Source organism: Myotis myotis, unplaced genomic scaffold (genome assembly GCF_014108235.1).
Source record: "Myotis myotis isolate mMyoMyo1 unplaced genomic scaffold, mMyoMyo1.p scaffold_m19_p_15, whole genome shotgun sequence".
Taxonomy (NCBI): Eukaryota; Metazoa; Chordata; class Mammalia; order Chiroptera; family Vespertilionidae; genus Myotis; species Myotis myotis.
Genome location: NW_023416319.1, coordinates 38,689,403 through 38,703,213, shown reverse-complemented (window position 1 = coordinate 38,703,213; position 13,811 = coordinate 38,689,403). Strand labels below are relative to the sequence as shown.

General features: G+C 33.8%; 2 protein-coding genes across 2 annotated transcripts in view; one reads left to right on the top strand and one right to left on the bottom strand.

Annotated features, from left to right (window-relative positions):
• The window catches only part of CTNNA3 (catenin alpha 3), a 1,292,302-nt gene that overhangs the window by 367,070 nt on the left and 911,421 nt on the right, over positions 1-13,811 (top strand). The gene's annotated exons all lie outside the window — the stretch shown is intronic.
• The window catches only part of LRRTM3 (leucine rich repeat transmembrane neuronal 3), a 158,434-nt gene continuing 153,998 nt past the window's right edge, over positions 9,376-13,811 (bottom strand). Inside the window, exon 3 of the mRNA XM_036336866.1 lies at positions 9,376-10,993. Coding sequence (XP_036192759.1) covers positions 10,784-10,993 — 210 coding nt within the window. The 3' untranslated portion in view covers positions 9,376-10,783. The remainder of the gene's footprint in view (positions 10,994-13,811) is intronic.

Below are 13,811 nucleotides of genomic sequence, written 5' to 3'. Positions count from 1 at the left end.
TAAGGAAAACATAACATATTTAAAGAAGTGAAGAGTTAATGATACTAAACAGCTACCAGAGCAATTGTGCTAATTGCCATATCAGATGAACTGGCCACCTGACTGATAATTTTTCAGTTTTTTTAAAGAATCATTTCATAGTAGTAGAATAAAATACAAAAGACTACACCTAATTTCCATTCACTTTAATATCAGATGTCATAACCAGTAATTGATGAAAATTTAAACTGTACAGGTGAATACACCTTTTCTACATTTTTTTCACATATTCCTGAGGTCAAAACTATAATATAGACTTTTTGACACACAGAGATTATAATTGCATGGGACATGTTAAAAAACAAAACACAACAGAAAGAACTTCTGACAATCCATTGCATTAATTAATTACTTTATTAATTAAGTTATTACTATCATTTAATAAATTTGCAGATGTTCTGTATTTATCATAGGATGGCTAAATTGAATGCTTTTAATTTGAGAATTAAATTTATAAGATTGTGGGAGGGGGAATTTAAAAAAAATTATTCTTTAACATTTATAGATGGAAAGAAACTAAGTATCTACCTATCTGAGCAATATGCCAGACTCTGAAACTATTAAAATCCCAGATTTCTAGAAGAGCTCTTACCCATAGACACCTACAATACCTCCAAACTCTATTCCTCCTGGAGTAGAGGTTTCAGAACAGGTGTGACTGGCAACCTTGAGAATTATGTGACTGGCAACCTTGAGAATCCAACATACTAGTAACATTTTCCCCAAAGGATTAATATGATCCACCACCACCACCACCATTAAACAATGAATAAATAGCAATATAAAGAAAAAAACAGCTGAAAAAAAGGTGGAGGAATATTGGTGTCCATATAGAAAGACGAAAAGTGTGGCCAGGGTTAAATCTGGCTTTGAACTTTTACGTAATCAGGACAAAAACTGAGGTTGGTTTTTCCTTGCCAGGCAAGAATGAATCTAACAAATACTATTGGAATAATAGATGTCCATAAATAAAAATATAATATTCTTTTTTACTTCCCTCTCTTCATATTGCCCCTTTGAATACTGCTAGTCTTTTTTTAAATCTTTCAAAGGTATTTTTTCTAGATTTTTTAAAAAATTATTAATTCTAGAGAGAGACATTGATTTTTTTGTTTCACTTATTATGCATTTATTGGTTGACTCTAGTATGTGCCCTGATGGAGATTGAACCCACAAACCCACAACCTTGGCATATTGGGACTATGCTCTACCCAGCTGAGCTACCTGGCCACACCTAAGTATTGCTACTCTTAAATTCTATCTCAATTTTCATTTTTGCCCATAGTTATTCACAGCAACTCTACTAACTATGATTTCATCTTTTGATTGATTAATGTGATACCTTTTACTTTTGCTAAGACTGTCAGCCCCTTAAAACAAGGACTATATCACATACTCTTTTATACATCACAAAGATACTTACTTTTCAATAGACATATATTCGGTACATAATAAGCACATCCATTGATAAAATGGCTTTAGTTATAGCCTTAAGAGAATAGACTTAAACGTAAGGGTTGACTTTATAAAGTCAACCTGAAATGTGCAGTTAGTAGGTGGAGTCACTTTGTCATTATATCTGTCATCTGGACTTGAATTCTTCCCTCACAATTTAGTAGATGTATGTTATATAATCACTGTGGGTATCATTTTTCCATCTTAAGGGGATAACAGTAGTACTTAACTTCATAGGGTTTTTTATTAATCCCATTAACCACATTAATGAGGATTAAGGAATTCATATATAAAAAATGCTTAGAAAGTAAGCATTCCTTAAAAGTTATCATTTTATCTTAAAGTAATTAGTATTTTCTCAAGATAAGTAGAAATTCCTTCTTATAGCAATTATAGAGCACAACCAATTGTCTGAGATTCATCCTCAGAAAGAGAAAGTATATGACAATGAAATCATATCATAGAGAATAATATTTAAATTCACAGTAGCAGGAAGACATGTACCTAACTTATCTGAAAACTGTATCAGATTACCAAGGTAAAAAGAAGTAACTCCAAATTACATTTCTGTTATATTACACAGTATTTATCTGTTAGAACATTCTTCTCCCAATCCTTTTATAGTTGTACCTAGGGGTCATATTGAACTTGCATATTTTTATCCCATAGCAAGAATCAAAGACAAGGAAAAGTTAATAAGGGCTACTACTCCAGCCTTATGTTATCCTTGCACAAAATTATTACGTATGACAAGAGTTCATTTTGACATAGCCATCAATGATTCAAGAAACTTAAGTTTGAAGTTTATTAAAGAGGAAACTGGCAAGCGGTTTCGAAGTATGTCCTTAAACTGAACTTAAGATTCCATCAAATCTAAAGATGGAAAAGTGTCTACATACAAAGATCTCGAGTTTTTCTCCAGATGGCATAGAGTTCAGAGATATGCAGTATCTTCTCCTAGATATCTCATAAGTGTAGTCAGGCTGTAGCTGGGACGGGCTTCTAGGCTCTTATCTCAAGGCAGTCATTTCCTTAGGTTATCTATAATAATAAAAGCGTAATATGCTAATGAGAATGAATGTCCTTCTGGACGACCTTCTGGATGAAGCTGGGGCTGGGAGGGAAGCCTGGGTCCCAGGTGCCAGAGGGAAGCGGGTGCTGGCAGCCCGGGGAAGGAAGGCCTACTCTTGCATGAATTTTGTTCATCGGGCCTCTAGTAAGTGAATATGAAATTAGACCCATAGATAATGAATGTTACAAGTGTCTAAGTCAGGAAATGCTAGAGAGGGCTTTGGAAACTTTTTTCCCCAACTCCCCACCGTGGTGGACATGCTAATGTAATAATTGCTGCGTAGGAGAGCAACATGACAGGGTGGGCCCAATCTTTAACCACATTTTCATCAGATTGCTTAGGGCATTATACTTATAGATCTGTAATTAAGTGCAAATATATCATTGATGTAAAACAGTAAGAACAGATGGAGTATATTTAAATACAATTCATTTCTCAACATTAGAGTTTTGACGAGGTATATGTGAATTTATGCAATCACTCATATAGTTGAAGCAGAAATTTGGGGTTTATACTTTTGGGCTATTTCAAAATTGATCTTGAAAAGAGCATTTGGTATTTAGTTTGGATCTTTTACTCTGATTTTTCAGTTTCTCTCTGGATAAGTAATTGTGGCAGTTCTTGAACTAATTTTTATTCTTGATATGTATTCTCTCTTTTGGGGAAATTAATTCTATCTCTTTAATATGTATCACCATCACAAATACCTGTTCGCTTTTAGGTTCCTAATGTCCATTTTGGCTTTTCCTGATGACACTTGATAGCATAAATGTTACTGTAAGTTTTAATTCCTACTCTCAGTTTTAAAAATTACTTGCAGATTAATGAGACTATATTACATTTCATTCACTTACCTCTCAGCATGTTATTTTTTCTCCTCTTCTTTGTCTTTCACCACATTTTCAACCCAGGAGCATCTCTGTTGTCCAAAATCAGAATTACTCTAGATATTTCAGATAAATTAGGTATTTCAGATATTTCTGGATAGGTGGTAGTGCCAGAATAAGCAGATGTATTCATACTGCTTCAGGATGCTAGAGCTTCTTTCTTTGCCAGATTTATAAATTGATGTAAATTTATAGCATAGTTGATCACAATAGTGGTAGTTTTTAGTAGAAATGAGACCTACAGGGTATTTTACTAGCTGTAGAATCCCACATGTATTATAAAAGACAGGGTATTTTAAGTAGGTGCTATATTTGGATAGTGTAATAGAGCAACATGCTAGTGTAATTTCCTAATTTAATTTTCTTGGGCTTGTGCAAATTCTGGGAGAAATAGAAGAGCCAGTTAGCACAATGGTTGAATAAAAAGCTTCTAGAGACACTAATGGGATCAAGAAACTGTTTAAGAATCATTTGATAATAGCTGAGAGTGAGGAAGATTTATTTGAAGATGAGTTTAAAAATAAACTTAAAAATTCTTATTTGGCCACCTGAACATAATGACGAAAACATTTGCATTGTCTTAACAAGGAAAATTATATATAATTAACTTAAACTATATATATTATGTTCTGAGTAATAGGACAAGCAGAGTCTATATTGTTATAAATATCTTCCTGCCTCCTTTATGTAGCGTTGCTCCCAGATCTCAGGTACTTTGTGTAAGTAATAATGCTCCTATAAAAATAGTCCCACATAAAGTCATTCCTAGGAAATATTCTGCAGTCCAAGCGATGTCATTGTGAGTAAACATTTTTGAATGTACATTAGATTCCACATATGAGTGAAATCATATGGTACTTATCTTTCTCTTCCTGGCTTATTTCACTTAGCATAATGTTCTCCAGATCCACCCTTGCCGTTGCAAAGGATAACATTTCCTCCTCTTATACAGCCTGGTAGTATCCCATGGTGTAAATGTACTGCAGCTTTTTTATCCACTCACCTACTGATGGACACTTGGACTACAATGAACCCAATAAATTCAGTAAAAAGAAAAAAATATTATAACTATAGATTGTTGGTGGTTTTCTTTACATTGTCCTTTGCATTTAGTTACTTTATTGACTATTCATCTATATAGTTTTTGCTTCTATTGACAACTTTCCCTCCATTTTTAAAATGAGTTAAAAATTATATTGTAGATATCTACTTATATTTTAAAATAGTTTTATAATATGTTAGGGAAATAGGAAATAAAAATACACTATGAATATTTGGGGATATTTATCTTTTTAAGGGTTATTTTTTCATATGTCCACTCTTTTTAAGAAACAATGTATGAAACTTCAAGAAAGTAATGGATATTTCTTTCCATCACGTTGCTGTTGACTTGGATATTGAAGGAAATTTCGACAGTGTGAAATACTTTATGCAACTTTTCTGTTTAAGAATAGTGAGGTATAGTCTTCTTATGAAGTCTCTACAGCATTCATTAAAATATATGAACCTAATTTTATTGATTATGGTCTTTTTTCACATTTGAAAATGTGCTATTGGGAGGTAGGACCACATTCTTAGAGTCTGATGACCTAGATTTGAATTGCCAACTCTACTTAGGAGCCTTGTCAAGTTATTCAGTTACCACGATCCTTATTTTCCTCTTTTGTAAATGGGTGGTTAGACCTACTTCTTAAATTGGTTTGAGAATAAGATGAGGACAGTACAGTGGCCTGATATATCCTCTCTCCCCCCCTCCAGCTTTTTAGCTGTTATATTATTAACTGTAGGAGCAAATAAGTTAGCGAAATGAATAACCCAGCTGACTTAAGACTCTTTTCAGATATTCCTGTTGAAAGAGCTAATGGAGAGCAGAATCTATATAAACAACACAGTCTGTCGGGAAACAGCCTGACCCGTGTATGTATAGTTGTCCTTTGTGTGTATTCCTCCAGTCAGGCTTAGAATACCAGATTCACATGGACTTAGGAGAGCACAAGAATTATTAATTTTAGACTAGAGTAAAAACGGTTGGATGACTTGGTAAAAGTAAATTCATTTGAACAATATTTTATAAAGCTTAATATGCATCAGAGATTAGGTTTACAGATTCTGATTCAGTAAATATAGTCTGGACCAAAGGGACTTGGGGTCATTTTGATCTTGTAGGATATGATAAGTGGTAAAAGTATAAACCAATAAATAGAAAAAAAAAACCACACGTAACGGTCAACTTTACGCACTCACCTCGATACCATTTTTTCACTAATCCAGATAAATTCAGTAAGTGAAGCTGACTGAACATGATCACTCTGTAGTGTGTATATACCAGCTCAAAACCTAGAGTCAGTCCTTCATTTCCTGTAGTCTGAGCAAAGACAGTATCATAGACCCTTCAAAGTCATGCAGTTCTTTGTGTAACACAAGATATATGGAAATCAAGTTACAAAAGATAAATTAGTGCATGTTGCTTTAGATTCGAAAAAAAAGGATTTACTTTAAGAATCCTTTATCACAAGGTTCTTTGATACATTTTAAATATTATTTGCTTTCTACAAAACAAATTTTCACTTAGTCTTTCAGTAAGACACATATCATATAAAATAAAATTTATAAATGTTTGGGAGAAAGGAGGAAGGAACTAGAGTTTTCTAAGTCCTAAATGCCAAGGCACTCTCTTACTTTAAGATCACCGTCTATAATAGAAAGGTAAATAATCAACTGGATTTTTAAAAACCCAAATTTTACCCTCAGATTTACAAATATTAAATATAAGCAGTCTCCTCTCACAATAAAATAATACCAGCCACCAGAGACCTCTAACAATAACCAATCACCACTTTGGTATTTTTTACTTTTTAATTTTCAAATATTTTTTTCCTATTAGAGTTGTTGTGAAATGAAGCACAGTTGCTTATTGTCAGTCTACCTTAGTGGGTATGTCAGGGTTTTGAAAGCATTGATCCGGGACCCCTGCTCTTGGGTACTTCTCTTGTTAGAAACAGCTGTGGTGAGTTGAGAAGGTAAGGTCTTTCTTACTGCCAGACCAACTCCTTTGGGTGCTTACTGCATAACCAACCCATCAGGACCTGCCACTTTTTTTGTGTTACCAGATTGTTATACTATTTATTACCCAGAGTAATAAACTGTTAAGAGCTATGCCAGTGATAGGATGTACCACTCGAGAGATTTCTCACCTCCATCTTTCCTGAAACCAAGTATCTGCCAGTCCATTTCCTTTCCCTGGATGTGCTGCCATCTACTCAGCACATCTGATTTTCTTTTTTCTAGCTTCCAGATAGTTCACACCAACCCCTATTATTATGCTTTCAATGTCTTTACTTATTTTGAATGTTTAGTTTGAGAGATGATATCGGCTTTTTAGCCAGGAGCAGACAAAAAAACAAATATATGTCTTACTCTCTTATACGGTGGTTTTATTTTAGAAAATATTTTTGCAAAAAGGTTTGGCTATTTCTTAGCAGTTTGGGAAGCCAGACTGATAAAATCAGGATTATGATAGTTGTCTTAAATTTGAACAAACTTTCTTTCCTTTAAAAATATAATTTATATTAAAATCTGTATGGTTTTATGATTCTCTAACATTCAGGAGGGAGTAGGAATAGAGACTTGATAAAAAATGAGCTGATTAGTAAAATATTATTTGCCTATTAGCATGTTTTAGCATCTGTACATCAGTTTGGATAAATTGCAGTTCATTTTTTTATTAAAAGGAGAATAGAAAAAATTGTTTTCTGTTGAAACAAGTATAAGAATTCATGGTTCAAGAAGTACTCTTGCTAAAACAAATAAACAACAAAAAAAAAATTATGAAGGTCTTCCAAATTAGCTCTGAATTGAATATGTGTTCAGTTGAATATGTGTAAAATTTCTCACTGTGGATCTGTTTTATAACTACCCAAGCAATCTGAATTTAGATGGTCTTTGGTTTCTTTTCTTGTGCTTCTCGATTTTATGTCTGTACCTTGGGGCCTATAAACATCCACTTCCTGTAAGTAACTGTGCTGTATCCTTACAGATGATATGGTCTGTTAAGAAATCTATGGCTTGCTATACTTTTTGAACAAAGAGTTTTACTGGGAATGTGAGAGCCCAGAGTAGCACACAGAAAAATTTAATTTAGTCCATGTGTTATACAGATAGAGGAACTGAATTAGATTAGAAAGAACTGAACAACATGTTAATTTTTTTTTCATTCTGCTTAATATCTCTGGCTCTGAGCAGATATAGTGGAGAAACTAACAGGCTCTGAATTTTGAGAATGATTCAGTTCTACCATTTATTAGTGTGTCTTGGGCGAGTCTTAACCTCTTTGAGATTAATTAATGTGTCTTCATAGCGTGGTTATGTGAAATGTGGTTGTGAACCTCAAAACACTGCATAACTTTATTGCTTGCCATAGCCCACAGCTATTGCTGTTATTATAACCATGTTGGGTCAAATTCTGTGTTCTTCAACTCAAACTACATAAACATTTCAGTTGTTTGAATAGGTGAGCATCGACAGGAAGGGAGGATGGGAACAGGGTGGTTAGGAAGATTATCGAATATGAAAAAGACAGATTAGAAATAAAGATTTCAGACACAAATATATAAATTGTAAATATATGATCATGATTCCAGACACAATCTCCTCTAGCAGGTCTTTACTTCCACCACCCCTACCCCTGGACATGGCAGTATAAAAATGAAGCAGACAAATAACCCAGCTGCTGTTGCTGCTTTCCCTCCTCCTCCTCCTCCTCCCCCTCCTCTTCCTCCCTCCTCCTCCTCCTCTTCCTCCTCCTCCTCCTCCTCCTCCTCCTCCTCCTCCTCCTCCTCCTCCTCCTCCTCCTCCTCCGTGTTAAAGATCCTTTAATTTCAAATATGAGAAATCTTAAAATTCTCAGTTTAGTTGGTTCTTACTGTAGTAAGTCCTCAGATGCACAGAGCTAGGGTTCCAAGGTGACTGCTTCTATTCAAGTTGTTCACTTTAGATGAACTTAAACTGTTGAAAGAAAGTGGTTTGCTTCAAAAAATAAATGGCATATATCTGTGAGGCTCCCTGGAACCTAAAATTTTTTAAAGTCATTTATCAATTTGAAAATGTCTGGAAATTAAAATAATGCTTGGATGTTTGCAAGGCCAACTTCTAATGAGGAAATTTACAAATGACAGTTTGATTTACATTGTAAATAAAATTTGGCATTTGATTGTAGACACACAAATAATATATTTATAATTAACTCTATATAAATTTGCTAACTGTGCAAAGCAATTTCTGAATTTAGAGAATGAAGAATACTCTGCAAGGAAACTAAAAATTAGAAAAACTAAAGATTAAAATTTGACTTAAAATGACAAAAAAATTTTGAATAGCAAATAATTTATGCAAAGTATGTTATAAAATATGTTAAGTAAATATGTTACAAGTACTGTAACATTAAGTTTACTTTAAATTAGTAAGAGAGTTTGCCTCTTTCAACATTTTGTTTTTTTCTTTCTGACTTTGTATATTTTTAACAAAAATTTGTTCTATATATTTTTTAAAGTTGGTTCTTCTGGAAGTTGCTCTTAAATTTGCTATGATAAAAGGAGACTTTGGTAGATATGATTTCTTTGGAAGAAATAAAAAAATTAAACGTTGGACATTGGTTTTACAAATTGTTGTCTTCATTGTTTTTGATTCTTTGACCCCCTGTAAGATTGACATATTTTCAACCTATTTTTGATGTCATAATTATAAAATGACAACATAAGAAAGCACTTCTTCTAGTGCAACAACAATGGAAACTTAGTTTTATATTTAAAAACACACAAAAGAATGTGTGACTACCACAGATAAAATAGAAATATTTTCAAACAGTAACCTGTGTCAAGCAAATACCAGAAACAAGTTGATTATTTCAGCATCTAAAAGGTCAGGTATTCACAATTTGATTTGAATTAACTATGTAATACAATTTTATAATGAACATATGCTCTGGGGAGGTTTCAAATTACTCTGGGTTATTTTTCAGGTAATCTGGAGGTGAATCTCATTATGATGGTAATATAAACAATTTAGAACATATTGGGATGCTTATAGTCTCCTTGCATTTAGATCAAGTTCTCCACCAAGGCTCAAATCTATATTGAATGAGCTGTAGATGTTTAGGCTCCTTCCCCAGGAGAGAACTGATGTGGCACACAAAGATTAAAAATTCCTGTATTTTCTTTGAAATGTTCCCAAAAATATAGCCTCACATTTCTAAATGAGAAGTTGTCTTAAAAACCAGCCACATTTTGCCGTGCCTGATGATTATTTTTAAGTAAACCACTTTGGGTTAAATAGGAGAAAAATTGCTACTGTACATTTCTCCACCTTGGCCTGAAAAGAAGACGCGTAACAAGTTTTTATTTGGCACTGACAGCTGCACCTTTTTAATGTATCAAAGACTGTTGCTGTGGTTACGGCCTTTGTTTCCAGTGATGTTTTGTCCATGCTTCCCCTTCCACCCTTAACAATGGGTTACTCCAAAGAATGAAATAATGAGTCATTCATTCAGAAATATGTTGTTAAAATATCCCTCTTTATCATTACATTTCACTGCTTAGAAACTAGGCTGTAATTCAAGGCAACAGTTAAGTCTGTGAAGAAGAAGTGTTAAAAAAAATCTTTGATTTTTTTTTTCCATTTATAAGAAAAACCTGCCTATGTAATTGAAGAACTTCTTAACAAGTCTCAACAATGAAACCCTTTTTGGTTAATGTATTATTTCTGGAACAAGTAGATAAAATTCTACGCAGTAAGCATGATAAAAATCGTGCATGTTCCTCACAGCACAGAATTTTAGTCAAGGTTTCTGGGCACAAAAGCAGTAACAAAACAGTCCCTACAAAACGGAGTAACTCTGAATAACACAGGAAATAATTTCTTGTTAATTTAAAATTTTAGAAACGGAAATGTGTAAAGTTTGTAAAGTAAACTGTAATTAAATTATGGTACTGTCCATACCAGTCGTTTGTATAATTGAAATTTTACAATATGAAAAATACATTAGCTCTGTACAGTTTTTACAGATAGGTAGGATGAGTTTAGGAGGAAAAAGATTTCTTTTTCTTTCAGGGAAATACTCTGTTTAAGTAAAAAAAAAATACTGCACAACTTAGCTAATTACAAAGTATAGACTTGAAACAATTAATGTCTTCTTTATTTCATGAATCAATCTTGGATTTTTAACAGGGGATTTTTTTTTTGTTTCGTTTTTAGAGTCCACACCGAACAAATCTTCCTCATTTTGTCCTTGAGGTTACAAAGTTTGGTGGCCGCCCTCGGCCACCATGTAGCGCAGTTAAGCCAGATGCTGTTTATGATCACTGATGCGGCCGGCTGCCGTGATTGTGCTCAGGTCCAGCTCAGTCTCTAGGTGCGTTTCCATGGTATCTTCCTGTGCCGTCGTTTCAAAGGACTTATGAGAGAGAAGTTCATGATGCACCCCACAGTAACTTATTGTGGGCTGGTCGTATGCCAGGAAGGTTGACACATTCATCGATAAAGGAATCTGGGGGAAAATGACATGAGAAAAGTCAGTTATAAAAAGATAGACGACTCTGGGGCAAGATCCGAGGACTGTGAAAGTGCTCACTTGACTGATCTCTATGGTGATGTGGCTCAGGTGTCCCCATGCTACCCCACTGATGTCCCTTGTTCTTATCATTGTCAACACAGTGTGGCAGTTTTAAAGTGTGGGATGAAGCTGTCCAATTCTTATCTAGAACCTCCAGACAAATAGTAACCTAAGTGTTTCTGAAAATGCTAAAATCTTCATTGGGAGAGTCAGAAAAGTGCTTTTCCTCACTGGGGTAAAATTGTGGCTTTAGTCAGAACTAAGAAAACTATTACTTGGTTATGTGTGGAAAGCCAACCCCCTTCCCTCCCCCATCCCCCAATCTCCATCCCCTGAGTTTTTGTTCCAGTTGGTCAGAGGCAGAACCTGGAATTTGCATTTTTACAAATTCCCATATGATGCGGGTGCTGTTAATCCACAAGCACACTTGAAAACCACAGCAGAAGAGAATTGTCTATGCAAGTCATTCTGGCTCCTCTTACTCAATAACTTCGTTTTCTCTTATTTGTCTTTATTGTTGAAAGTATTACAGATGTCCCCTTTGTTCTCCCTATTATCCTCCTCTGTCCCGCACCCCCTCTGTCCTTCACTACACTGTTATTGTCTGTGTCAGTAACTTCTTAAAAATTTATTTCACCATGAGAATTCTTTGAAACAGTAATGTCTGTGGTTTGGTCCATATATCTAAAATTTAGGTTTAGAGAATTCCCAGGAAGAATCTGTGAATCCTATGAAGGTCTAAAAAGCATGAAAGGAAGATGCTAGTTTGAAGGAACCAGTGGTATACATCAGGAAGGGATCCCCTTGCTCACTGAAGTTTAGTGACAAATGCAAGATCTAAAGATAGCTGGAAAAGGGCCAGAGTGACCAGTGTGACAGAAGGAAACATACATGTTACAGACAAAGGGTAGTCTGAAATGTCAGATGTCAAAGTTTAGAGATTATTCTCATGTTTTTCAATAAGACAGAACCTTGTCCTAAAACGTAGGCAGATTTGCAATTGAAAGTGATTCTTAGATTACATCTTAGTTTCTAGAAAATATAATGTATCAGTAAGTAGAATTTAACAGGTAACCATATTTGAATACATCATTATAGTAGATTTTTCTACTCAGCCTTGATCTCTGTTTAGTATCCTAATTACTAAATCATGATGTCTAATTGCCTTAAATAAAATCTTCTGCCGCTCTTGCTTTGTGAGTGGATGAAATATATTTCTGTTTAAGTACTTCAGACTATATTCCTTTATGATTTCAGCTGAGATTAGAGCCCAAAACTAAGTAAAATATAATGTATAGGTGTTATTCTTTTATTGATCATTTTCTCCATGTATAAGAAACCTCTTTGCCTCTTCTTATTCCATTCCTTCTCTTCTACTCATATTTATTTCTTCTTCAATAAAAATTGGGTTAGCAAATATTTCTGTTTTCTCTTAAATAATAGTATTCACTTCTTTTGAGTTTGTTTATTTTTAATATGAACATTTTAATGTATCAGGTGTTCAGGGCTTAGTCCTTGGAGACAGAAATGTAATTCAGTTCATCAATTAAATTCCTGAGTAACTTTATTTTTATGTGGATTTTAAAATTTGAAGCATGTAGTTATCTGATATGTGAATAAAAGACATTATACACTTTAAAAAAATAATTAAGGTGATTGAAAGATCATAAAGAAAATAATAGGATGCTTCCAAAGGTGCTCATTTAACGTAAGAATTCCAGGTTTTACAGATGAAATAGCTCATGTAACTACAATATGGTAATATGCAAAAGTAATTGTGTAGCATGAATAGATTTGAGTTATAGGAGAGAATGAAAATAGACCTGTTATTGGGTACATCAGTTTTATATTAGCCTCTGGGAAATCGATGCTCTGTAATGTGTTATGGGTCATATATCTCTAGGATTTTATATATTTGTTCTTATTTGCCATGAAAACTTATGGGTCATATATACTACATCATTCCTGGCTTACTTAGAAATAACTCTAATGTGAGTAATTTGTGAGCCCTATAGTAAGGATTAGGACAAATAATAAGCCATAATATGTTTATTCTATGTGTCTGTGTGTGCTCGCACACACAAGTTACTGCTTGATTTAATATCTAGAGGCCACTGGTACCCAGAGTGCAAGTCCTAATTTGAACCATATCAGTTAAGCTGTTAGCTCGTATTATTTATTAAAATCTTCCACATAATTTCTTTAGAGAGTTTCCTTATTTTTGGATACGTCTTCTTTTAAAGCACCCAACCCTATGGTTATACTTTCTCAATGTCAAGTTGTGTTATTCTATTTCTAAAACTGGGATAGCATTTATAATCAATGTGGATGTTTAACATGTATTTCCCCCCCTGCAATTGAAAGTGATTCTTAAGTTAGATTACATCTTAATATCAAGAAAATATGATGTATCAGTAAGTAGAATTTAACAGGTAAACATATCTGAATACATTATAGTAGATTTTCCCCAGGTTGACTTAAATGATTTTGAAAATCTAAGTTAGCACTGGATATATTCATATGTGTATTTATAGGAAATCCCGTACATATACACACAATATATAAATAAACACACATATGTTCAATCTTGTAGCCAATTATGATTTTAAAATCATTTAAATCAGGTATGGAAAAATGCAGATTTGGAGGATACATTAGTTCTAGTCAAGTGTTATATATTTGTTACTGTATGAGACATGCATGTAGATAGACTATACAATATATAGTACGTATACTAGTCTATGCTGCCTGG